Raw genomic sequence first — 12,760 nt, 5'->3', positions numbered from 1 at the left:
TAATGTCAAATGTATCAAGTATCAGTAAGATCTTCCCAGGCAAGAGACATGGAACAAGTTAAGGATACTTTTTTTGAGTGTGTATGTGTTTGCAGCCCTGACGCAGAGGTTCCCGCGCGGGTGGCGGGAGGAGGTGTACCGTGGGGCGGCGGTACGACGGTACTCGCCCTTTTCCCACCAGCGCGGCGCCACCCTCGTCCTCACTTTCTACTCTGACGACGGTGGGTGTTGTGATATATATATATATATATATATATATATATATATATATATATATATATATATATATATATATATATATATATAATCCCTGGGGATAGGGGAGAAAGAATACTTCCCACGTATTCCCTGCGTGTCGTAGAAGGCGACTAAATGGGGAGGGAGCGGGGGGCTGGAAATCCTCCCCTCTCATTATTATTTCTTTTTTTATTTTTCCAAAAGAAGGAACAGAGGGGGGGGGGGGAGGTGAGGATATTCCCTCAAAGGCCCAGTTCTCTGTTCTTAACGCTACCTCGCTAACGCGCGAAATGGCGAATAGTTTGAAAGAAAAAAAAGAATATATATATATATATATATATATATATATATATATATATATATATATATATATATATATATATATATATATATATATATATATACATATATATATATATATATATATATATATATATATATATATATATATATATATATATATATATATATATATGGTATATGTACGTGTCTGGGCGTCATAAGATAAGTCTAATATAATGAAGTTCAGAAGACCCATATGTGTTTAACGGTCAGTATCGCTAACCGCTACACCACGTCGTCCCATTGTTTTCACTAATTTTCACGAATAAGTTCTGTCACTGAGCCTCACTGACTCTACGAGGCTGCGGCGCCGACATTAAATAGTTGAAGACGCGCTGGTACGAATGGATGTAAATGAGTTTAATTGGCCGTGGCAAGCCGGGAGTCAGTATTGCCAACGGACAGGTTTAAAGGTATGTAAGGCGGGAAGATTAACTGTTTCATAGCCTAGCTGGGTTTTAAGGGACAGATGGTTGGCGAGGATTATGGGACCAGGTTATTTTAGTTTTAGAGAAAGGCCTGGCTTAATTAAAGGGCTGTACGGGAGCAAGGCTATTACCGTAAACACAAACGGGATATTTTTCATATATAGATAAATTGTCACCACTAGGAATAGAAAACTCGACAATATAAATGTTTAACATACTGTGAATTAAGCTTTTTTTTTTTTTTGTAAGTTCTGAGACAGACTTCCCCCTGACTACATACATATGTAACAGGAAGTGGATAGAAGAAACCATCCAAGTTAGATTAGCCAGTCCCAGAGGGATTGAATAAGTTAATCCACTCACGAGGTCTGAAGAAGGCTGAGTGAAGTCTTTTCCACCTTCCCCCTGCCGTTGGGCGGCACAGGATCGGCTCGAGAGGTGCGGGAGGAGTTCGAGCACCGCGAGGACGGTCTGGTGGGCCGCGTGAGTGATCTCCAGGCGGGCTCCGTGGTTGAAAGCTTCGCCAAGACTAGGAGGGACACGCTCAAACGTACGTGCTACACGCATCATGCCTGACACACACTCTCTCAGACTGAAAGCACAGGATAGGTTTGGGAATGAACGGGAGAGAACATTTAGACAGACACCTACGGATGATACAACTGCATGAAGCAATACTTCATGTTGAGAATGTTGACAAAGGGCCTTTGATAACACAAGAGTGAATGAAAAAGATATGTTTGAAATATATGGAGCACAGAATAGGCGTAGGCATTACAGAGGTATAAGTTTGTTGAGTATTCCTGGTAAACTATATGGGAGGGTATTGATTGAGAGGGTGAAGGCATGTACAGAGCATCAGATTGGGGAAGAGCAGTGTGGTTTCAGAAGTGGTAGAGGATGTGTGGATCAGGTGTTTGCTTTGAAGAATGTATGTGAGAAATACTTAGAAAAGCAAGTGGATTTGTATGTAGCATTTATGGATCTGGAGAAGGCATATGATAGAGTTGATAGAGATGCTCTGTGGAAGGTATTAAGAATATATGGTGTGGGAAGCAAGTTGTTAGAAGCAGTGAAAAGTTTTTATCGAGGATGTAAGGCATGTGTACGTGTAGGAAGAGAGGAAAGTGATTGGTTCTCAGTGAATGTAGGTTTGCGGCAGGGGTGTGTGATATCTCCATGGTTGTTTAATTTGTTTATGGATGGGGTTGTTAGGGAGGTGAATGCAAGAGTTTTGGAAAGAGGGGCAAGTATGAAGTCTGTTGGGGATGAGAGAGCTTGGGAAGTGAGTCAGTTGTTGTTCGCTGATGATACAGCGCTGGTGGCTGATTCATGTGAGAAACTGCAGAAGCTGGTGACTGAGTTTGGTAAAGTGTGTGAAAGAAGAAAGTTAAGAGTAAATGTGAATAAGAGCAAGGTTATTAGGTACAGTAGGGTTGAGGGTCAAGTCAATTGGGAGGTGAGTTTGAATGGAGAAAAACTGGAGGAAGTGAAGTGTTTTAGATATCTGGGAGTGGATCTGGCAGCGGATGGAACCATGGAAGCGGAAGTGGATCATAGGGTGGGGGAGGGGGCGAAAATTCTGGGAGCCTTGAAGAATGTGTGGAAGTCGAGAACATTATCTCGGAAAGCAAAAATGGGTATGTTTGAAGGAATAGTGGTTCCAACAATGTTGTATGGTTGCGAGGCGTGGGCTATGGATAGAGTTGTGCGCAGGAGGATGGATGTGCTGGAAATGAGATGTTTGAGGACAATGTGTGGTGTGAGGTGGTTTGATCGAGTAAGTAACGTAAGGGTAAGAGTGATGTGTGGAAATAAAAAGAGCGTGGTTGAGAGAGCAGAAGAGGGTGTTTTGAAATGGTTTGGGCACATGGAGAGAATGAGTGAGGAAAGATTGACCAAGAGGATATATGTGTCGGAGGTGGAGGGAACGAGGAGAAGAGGGAGACCAAATTGGAGGTGGAAAGATGGAGTGAAAAAGATTTTGTGTGATCGGGGCCTGAACATGCAGGAGGGTGAAAGGAGGGCAAGGAATAGAGTGAATTGGAGCGATGTGGTATACCGGGGTTGACGTGCTGTCAGTGGATTGAATCAAGGCATGTGAAGCGTCTGGGGTGGACCATGGAAGGCTGTGTAGGTATGTATATTTGCGTGTGTGGACGTATGTATATACATGTGTATGGGGGTGGGTTGGGCCATTTCTTTCGTCTGTTTCCTTGCGCTACCTCGCAAACGCGGGAGACAGCGGCAAAAAAAAAAAAAAAAAAAAAAAAATATATATATATATATATATATATATATATATATATATATATATATATATATATATATATATATATATATCAATAGATTATGTACGAAATTCTTGAAGTACTGTTGCCTTTATGAGGGATAATATAAAGGTTGAGGACTGACTGATTTACTACTACATGTGAAATCTAGAGCAAAATGACGTCACTAAGGTAGTAAATGTATAAACAATCTGGAACGTGAATAGATGTAGATACTGAATGTCACTGTATGCAGATGACCCACTTTAACTGTGAGAGTCAGCATTAGAGATGTGAAGATAGGAATTCAGGAGGATTCTGTATGGCAGAGTGTGTGTGTGTTACGCTAACCTGTTTGGCCAGTTATAGCAGAAACCATCACCTTAACCCCGGTGTTACAGTCACGTCTTCATGTCCTAGGGAGTATTTAAGGAGACTTTAGTGAAGGGGAATACATTAAGTGCACAATGTATATCTTACAAAAAAAAAAAAAACCTATCATAAAAGTCGGATGCAGATATGGGACTCAGACCTTCGTTCTGCCTCTTGGCAAGTCCAATTACATAGCTTTAACGCTCGCTGGACTGCAGCATCGTTTTCACCCTTCCACTGCAGATGGCGATAACCTCTCCCGGCCTTTAACACGCCAAATACAGATTTCAAGTTTTATCCTAAATACATATTTCCAATTTCATCCTGCTGATAACGTTCCCCCAACACAAATCTTCCTTCTATCACATCTCTTAGCCTGTTTCCCCCTTGCAATAGCTGTTCCACCCAGTGCTCTCGTTATGCTATCACTTGTAACAAACTCCTTGGCGTATCGACAATTATTTCTGTCGGGTCGTTCACTCTGTGTTCCTCCGTGTGTTCCGCGCCAGGTCACCAGTACTGGAGGACACCGTCTTCTCTGGCCTCCCGGGCCGGCCTGGCTGGTATGGACAACCCGTCGCAGGTAGAAGAGAGCGACGAGCGGAACTCCACCCACACCCCTGGGGAGGAAGTCTTCATGTTCCACTCCAAGTTCCGCGTCGACGCCCTACGGTGAGTCGGGCACACACGCCACCACATCTTACCCCCACAAAAGATCCGTTATCAATTTCAACGATAGATTCGTTTCTATGGTTCAATAGTGATATTAGTTACGTATTTTCTTCTTTACCTTCTTAGACCCTCTGCTAATTCGTCAACTCATAAATAGATAATATAATCTAACCTGGATTCTACATCCTTCATCTGTAACATAACAGCCAAGGGTTGGCATTCACTTATAAGATATAGAATTCGAGGAGTTTGATGGTAATTTTATCGATACGTTTCTGTAAGGAGCCGGACGATTGGTGGGACAGTGTGGAGGGAGGAGTTTGACGAGCGTCCTGACCTGCTATTGGCCAGGAGTGTCACCTTCATCAGCTCTGACCCCACCCCTCCCAGAGCCATCCAGGTGAGGTGTCAAAAAGGTCATATATATATAGGGGAGAAAGAATACTTCCCACGTATTCCCTGCGTGTCGTAGAAGGCGACTAAAAGGGAAGGGAGCGGGGGGCTGGAAACCCTCCCCTCTCGTTTTTTTTTTTTTTTTTTTTTTTTTTTTTTATAATTTTCCAAAAGAAGGAACAGAGAAGAGGTCCTGGTGAGGATATTCCCTCAAAGGCCCAGTCCTCTGTTCTTAACGCTACCTCGCTATCGCGGGAAATAGCGAATAGTATGAAAAAAAAAAGAATATATATATATATATTCTTTTTAATTTTTTATTTTTTTTTAATTTTCCAAAAGAAGAACATAGAATTGGGCCAGGTGAGGGTAGTCCCTCAAAGGCCCAGTCATCTGTTCTTAACGCTACCTCGCTAATGCGGGAAATGGCGAATAGTTTGAAAGAAAAAAGAAAAGAAAAATATGTATATATATATATATATATATATATATATATATATATATATATATATATATATATATATATATATATATATATATATATGTAAACGTAAACATGTTTTCCAAATGGCGTCCTAGCTTCGTCTCTTCGTTGTATATCAACTGACATATTTCTCTCTTGTGTCTCCCCTGATGATGTGATTATTACACGAAAGTGCACTTGGGAACTTATCGTGTTTCATCTTCCCCGTGGACTCATAGGAATATCTTGATCACGCGCAAAATTGTGATCCTTTCCAATATATATATATATATATATATATATATATATATATATATATATATATATATATATATATATATATATATATATATATATATATATTCCTCTCTGGCCGATCTATCTGTGTAGTTGATGATCAGGATCAGCCTTTTCTCCATCGAGAGCGTTGTCTTTCAAGGTTCTGTCCTGTCCCCTACTCTTTTTCTCCTTTTTTCAACGATTTCCTTTCCTCCACAAATAATCCAGTGCACTCATACGCTGACGACTTAACACTGCATTCATCCACATCCTTCAATTCTGCTCCCCTTTCCTCATTCGATCTGCATCTCGCCTTGACACAGCCTTCTCTATAAAGTCAGACTTAGACGGGATATGGCAGTGAGGTACACAAAATATTGTTAAGTTTAATGTCTCCGAGGCCCAGTTTCTACCCGTCTCTCTTTCGAAAACTCACAACTCTCGTCTCTCCTTTGACGGTTCTGTAATTCCACCTCTTGACTCAGTGAACATACTTGATATTACTGTAACATCCACTCTTTCTTGGAAACCCCACATTACAGGAGTAGCTAAGTCTGCATCTTAGAAATTGGGTGTCCTGTTTAGATGTTGAAACTACTACCCTTCTGAACAGTTGCTCCTTTTATACTAGGGATTGATTGGTCCTTGCCTGGAGTACTGCTATCACATCTAGGGTGGTTCTAGCTCTGCATCTTTATTTGACAAAGTTGAGTCGAAAAGCTATCCGTCTAATAAACTGTCCCAGGCTAACGTCCAAACTTGACCCCCTTGCCCTACGTCGCAATGTTGGTTCACTTTCCCTCTTCTGTAGGTATTACTTTGGTTTTTGCTCCCGAGAGCTGGCTGCTAGTGTGACCACGCACTAATCGGCAAGCTGCTACGTCACGTGATTATCGTGTGGCCATCAGCGTCTCAAGGGAGGGCCGTTATGATACCTGCTTCTTTCCCTACACGTCGAAGCTCGGGAACTCTCTATCCTCTCATGTCTTTCCAATAACTATGACCTGGAACATTTCAAAAGACAGGTTTTTCACTTTTCCAATAATTAGTAAATACTTTTCCATATCTTTTCTTTTTCGGTTTAATAATTCCCTCAATATTCCCTCAAAGGCCCAGTCCTCTGTTCTTAACGCTACCTCGCTATCGCGGGAAATAGCGAATAGTATGAAAAAAAAAAAAAAAAAAAAAAAAATATATATATATATATATATATATATATATATATATATATATATATATATATATATATATATTAATTATACTTCGTCGCTGTCTTCCTCGTTAGCGAGGTAGCGCAAGGAAACAGACGAAAGAATGGCCCAACCTACCCACATACACATGTCTATACATACACGTCCACACACGCACATATACATACCTATACATCTCAACGTATACATATATATACACACAGAGACATATACATATATACACATGTACATAATTCATACTGTCTGCCCTTATTCATTCCCGTCGCCACCCCGCCACACATGAAAATGACAACCCCTTCCCCACGCATAAGCGCGAGGTAGTGCTAGGAAAGGACAACAAAGGCCACATTCGTTCACACTCAGTCTCTAGCCGTCATTTATAATGCACCGAAACCACAGCTCCCTTTCCACATCAAAGCCCCACAAAACTTTTCATGGTTCACCCCAGTAAGCTAAGTTCTCTCATCTACTTAATCACATTGTGCCATCGGATATATAGACTGCTCAACATCTAACTGTACTCATGAGCATAAACCTTGAGGTGTTGGAAAAGACATGCGAGTGCTCTGCTCTTTCGCCAGAAGATCGAAGAGGAGTTTGGTTGCCCGGTGGACGTGGAGCCTCACCTGGCGGTGCAGCGGCGTGTGTTCCAGCTGAGCGAGGGAAGGATCCTTTTGGTGTACCACTACGGCCGTCACCGCCTCCTGCAGCCCACCAGGTCCTTCCTCAAGCCTTCCAACGGCCAAGCGGCGACGGCCCTCACGCCCGAGATGACGCACGGGTTCCAGGTGTGGTGACCCAGCGCTGGCCTTCGCCAGGCCAACAACTCTCGCATCTCACTATCATTTACAAGAGTTACAGGTCTTTCTAGTCGGATTCTTTCATACTCTAGCCACTTAACCCTTCAAAGTCGAACTATGTTAGTGTTACGTACCTCAGATTACAATGAAAAGCTTAATGAAAATCAGTATTCTTTGAAGATGTATCAAGACAGTTATCACATTACAACCGCAGATGTTCTGTCTGCAGAGTTGTGAGTGTTTGTAAAGAGGTTCTCACCCAAGACAGGGCACACGTTTGGTTCTAACTGACCCCCAACTCTGACTTCAAAAAATACATTACAATTTATCAAAATGCGATAAAAATTCCAAAAGATTACCATGATTTTATTTATCTATTTTTTTAATTTTTTTTCCAGCCTGACCCGAGTGTGGCGGAGCCGGCCATGCCTCAGCTGTGGGCTACTCTGCAGGCGGAGATGGAGGCAGAAGGTGCAGGTGCAGGAGGAGGTGAGGCGAGGAGTGGAGGAGACAGCAGCCCTAAGGGCGGCCAGGACCGCGGAGGAGCACCACACCGTCCTCCTCCCACATATATTCGATATCCAGAGGAATGAAACCGTCCAGTATATCCTGAAGCAGGTATGATACATGTTTCCCAAGTTAACCAGGTAGCGTCAGGAACAGAGGTAAAAGAGTCTGTTTTCCTCATATTCCATCTCCAATAGTTCTGTATAATGCACCGAAATCAGAGCTTTGTATCCACACCCAAGCTCCACAGGCTAGTCTGTTTTCCGTTTCATATGCCCCAGTTCTGCCAATCTACAATATGTCGCCCCCTCTATACCATATACACGTCTCACACCCTCCTGCTTGGTCAAACCCCGATAAGCCAAAGCAACTTGCACTTAATCCTGCTATCTCGCCCGCGATATTCCTCTCCTCCTTCTTCCCTCCACTTCTAACACGTAGATCGTCTTAGTCATTCCCTCCTCACTCATCCTCTCCATCTGTCCAAACCACTTCGGCACATCCTCTTCGACTCAATCAACCATTCTATTTTTGCAACCACACCTCGTACCCTGTCAATTCTTACTCTACCATCCTTTTTCACACCTCATATTGTTCTCCAAATTTCCTCCTCTTAATTTTCAAGTTTGCACCTACTTTTTTTTTTCCTGAAGAATACCTAGAACTCCCGCTCTCAGCGCCCTTTGAGTGACAAACACTTGCATATCCAACTTGCTGCTTTATTACCGCTCTCCTTATTTTACATATGCAAGCGTTCTCCATAACTGAACTCTCAAGTTTACTACTGGTGCGTTGTACACAAAACCTCAACTGAACACTAGAAGCCTTTACGGTAGACACTCACTCTACACAGACGTCAAAGTCTTCCTCTTCTTCAGCAGACGCAAGTTCCTCCAGATCCCTATAACAACCCAGTGGTATTAGAATGTCTTCAATACGAATTCTCGTGTCATCTGAATGAATCATGAGATTATCACAGTAATGCAACGTTGGGTATTGATGGCAGTAACTCCCTGGCCGTCAACCACTGCATGAAGGCCCACTATTTTCTTAGTTCTCAAGGAACTCACATTCCCACAGAATGGTAGCTCAATTCCCCAGGGGATCTACACGGTCTTTTTTTTTTTTTTTCTTTACCTGGATATTGCTAAATACAGATACTAATTAAGAGGATTAATTAACATAGTCTCTGTTTGTGTTTACCTTGCAAGATTAATTCATCAAGGGAACACACGTTCTTCGTGGAACAATGGATATCTAATAATTAGCTTTTTCTCTCTCATCCAGCTGCTCTTACAGTGACTTCCTCCTTGGAAAGCGGCCCAGGAATTCTCATGTTAAGATGGCTGGCTACTTATCAACGATATCACTTCCTCTGGAGATAGTAGGAGGTTCTAACATGCTGACCCGACCCTGTCCCTTACTCAGCCAGTCATCTAAGGGTTTCGAGTATCATTCAGTTTTCCGCCCCACCTACACCATCCACTCATTCTCGTTTCTCAATTACATCTTTACTCTAGTTTATTTTTTAGCTTCACCGATGACAGATAGCATTTCTTCACCATTAGGTCAACAGTTTCTTTCACTGGTAATTATGGAAGAAAAGATCCCCTTAAAATTCTTTCAGCACTGCCTGCATCTTTTTTCTTTCATTTTTAACTGCCGGTTACTACTTGTTAGGAACACACTGGATACTTGAACCAGCAAAAGCGCTATTTATAATACCCATTAAACATTGACTACCATCATCAAACAACAACTCATGATCGAATGATGTCCATCCAAGTATGGCTCCTTCTTGCCCGCACAAGACACCAACAGAGAGACTGACGGATACGTATCATATAGTTTTTAGGAGTCGTGGCGGGTGACGCTGTACCGCCACAAGGTAAAACACCCCCCACTCCCAACACCAGTTACTTCGTCATGACTGCGTATATCCACCACCGAGGTCTTACATGGGTTAAATCGTTCGGGCTTAATTGCGCTCGGTGTCAGACTTTCCCCTCAAACCGGATCAACACTCACCCCAAACACACCCCTAGAGACGGTGCAAGACAGTGATGAATTAGTTTGTTCTAGTTTTCATAGCCTTGGAAAGTATTAGGATAGTCTTTCTTCCCAATAATATACTCATAATATCTATATCTATCTATCTATCTATCTATCTATCTATATATATATATATATATATATATATATATATATATATATATATATATCTTTTTTCATTATACTTAATCGCTGTCTCCCGCGTTAGCGAGGTAGCGCAAGGAAACAGACGAAAGAATGGCCCAACCTACCCACATACACATGTATATACATAAACGCCCGTACACGCACTTATACATACCTATACATTTCAACGTATACATACATATACATACACAGACAAATACATGTATACACATGTACATACTCATACTTGCTGCCTTCATCTATTCCCGTCGCCACCCCGCCGCAAATGATATGGCGCCCCCCTTCCCCCGCGCGCGTGCGAGGAAGCGCTGGGAAAAGACAACAAAGGCCACATTCGTTCACACTCAGTCTCTAGCTGTCATGAACAATGCACCGAAACCACAGCTCCCTTTTCACATCCAGCTCCCACAAAACTTTCCATGGTTCACCTCAGACGCTTCACATGCCCTGGTTCAATCCATTGACAGCATGTCGACCCCGGTATACCACATCGTTCCAATTCACTCTTCCTTGCACCCCTTTCACCCTCCTGTAAGTTCAGGCTCCGATCTCTCAAAATGTTTTTCACTCAATCTTTCTACCTCCAATTTGGTCTCCCACTTCTCGTTCCCTCCACCTCTGACACATATATCCTCCTTGTCAATCTTTCCTCACTCATTCTCTCCATGTGACCAAACCATTTCAATACATCCTCTTTTTATTAGCACACATCTCTCTTACCCTTTCATTACTTACTCGATTAAACCACCTCACACGACATACTGTCCTCAAACATTTCGTTTCCAACACATCCACCCTCCTCCGCACAAACCCATCTATAGCCCATGCCTCGCAACCATATAACATTGTTGGAACCACTATTCCTTCAAACATACCCATTTTTGTTCTCCGAGATAACGTTCTCGCCTTCCACACATTCTTCAACGCTCCCACAATCTTCGCCCCCTCCCCCACCCTGTGACTCGCTTCCGCTTCCATGGTTCCACCCGCTACTAAATCCACTCCCAGATATCTAAAACACTTGACTTCCTCCAGTTTTTCTCCATTCAAGCTTACCCTCCATTTAACTTATCCCTCAACACTACCGAACCTAATAACCTTGCTCTTATTCACATTTATTCTCAGCTTTCTTCTTTCACACATTTTACCAAACTCAGTCACCAACTTCTGCAGTTTTTCTCCCGAATCAGCCACCAGCGCTGTATCATCAGAGAACAACAACAGACTCACTTCCCAAGCCCTCTCATCCACAACAGACTGCATACTTGCCCCTCGCTTCATAACTCTTGCATTCACCTCCCTAACAACCCCATCCATAAACAAATAAACAGCCATGGAGACATCACGCACCCCTGCCGCAAACCGACATTCACTGGGAACCAATCACCTTCCTTTCTTCCTACTCGTACACATGCCTTACATCCTTGATAAAAACTTTTCAATGCTTCTAGCAACTTACCTCCCACACCATATACTCTTAATACCTTCCACAAAGCATCTCTATCAACTCTATCATATGCCCTCTCCAGATCCATAAATGCAACATACAAATCCATCTTTTTTTCTAAGTGTTACATTCTTCAAAGCAAACACCTGATCCACACATCCTCTGCCACTTCTGAAACTACACTGCTCTTCCCCATTCTGATGCTCTATACATGCCTTTATCCTCTCAATCAATACCCTCCCATATAATTTCCCAGGAATACTCAAGAAATTTATATCTCTGTAATTTGAACACTCACCTTTATCCCCTTTATATATGTGTGTGTGTGTGTGTGTGTGTGTGTGTATATATATATATATATATATATATATATATATATAGATAGATAGATAGATAGATAGATAGATAGATAGATAGATAGATAGATAGATAGATATAGATAGACAGATAGATAAATAGTGTGAGTGACGAAGATTAAGCTACAATTTAATGAATAATAGAACATGATCCTAGGAGTACCAACCAATTGCAACAAATGAGTTAGGTTGTTATGGAGGTAATGGTTATTCCTGAGCTGAGGTAATGGTAGTTAGTAAGGCTCAAGGGTTAACTGTTGTGGTTGCAGCGCGTGTACGAGGAGGAGCACCGGGAGGAGACGCAGAGGAAGCTCCGGGAGGAGCGAGAGGGTCGGGTAGATACCATAGCTCCCTATCTGCCCCTGCTGCTGGTGAGTTACGCCCACACCTGCAACTCCTTTTAGTGAGTTACGTCCACGCCTGCAACTCCTGCTGGTGAGTTACGCCAACACCTGCAACTCCTGCTGGTGAGTTACACCAACACCTGCAACTCCTGCTGGTGAGTTACGCCCAAACTTCAACTCCTCTGGTGAGTTACACCCCTACCTGACCCATCCTGCTGGTGTTACAGCCCTACCTACCCCTGCTGGTGAGTTACGCCAACACCTGCAACTCCTGCTGGTGAGTTACGCCAACACCTGCAACTCCTGCTGGTGAGTTACGCCAACACCTGCAACTCCTGCTGGTGAGTTACGCCAACACCTGCAACTCCTGCTGGTGAGTTACACCAACACCTGCAACTCCTGCTGGTGAGTTACGCCCGACACCTTCAACTCCTGCTGGTGAG

At 42.8% G+C, this 12,760-nt stretch overlaps 1 protein-coding gene across 1 annotated transcript in view; it reads left to right on the top strand.

Moving 5' to 3' along the window:
* The window catches only part of lobo (lost boys), a 34,021-nt gene extending 21,646 nt beyond the window's left edge, over window positions 1–12,375 (top strand). Inside the window, exons 5-11 of the mRNA XM_071675791.1 lie at window positions 96–221; window positions 1,432–1,557; window positions 4,159–4,321; window positions 4,604–4,721; window positions 7,246–7,452; window positions 7,863–8,082; window positions 12,243–12,375. Coding sequence (XP_071531892.1) covers window positions 96–221; window positions 1,432–1,557; window positions 4,159–4,321; window positions 4,604–4,721; window positions 7,246–7,452; window positions 7,863–8,057 — 935 coding nt within the window. The 3' untranslated portion in view covers window positions 8,058–8,082; window positions 12,243–12,375. The remainder of the gene's footprint in view (window positions 1–95; window positions 222–1,431; window positions 1,558–4,158; window positions 4,322–4,603; window positions 4,722–7,245; window positions 7,453–7,862; window positions 8,083–12,242) is intronic.
* The last annotated feature ends 385 nt before the right edge of the window (window positions 12,376–12,760 follow it).

Source organism: Panulirus ornatus, chromosome 21 (genome assembly GCF_036320965.1).
Source record: "Panulirus ornatus isolate Po-2019 chromosome 21, ASM3632096v1, whole genome shotgun sequence".
NCBI classification, from domain to species: Eukaryota; Metazoa; Arthropoda; class Malacostraca; order Decapoda; family Palinuridae; genus Panulirus; species Panulirus ornatus.
Note: the sequence above shows the minus strand (reverse complement) of the source record. Positions and strands in the feature narration are given on the sequence as shown.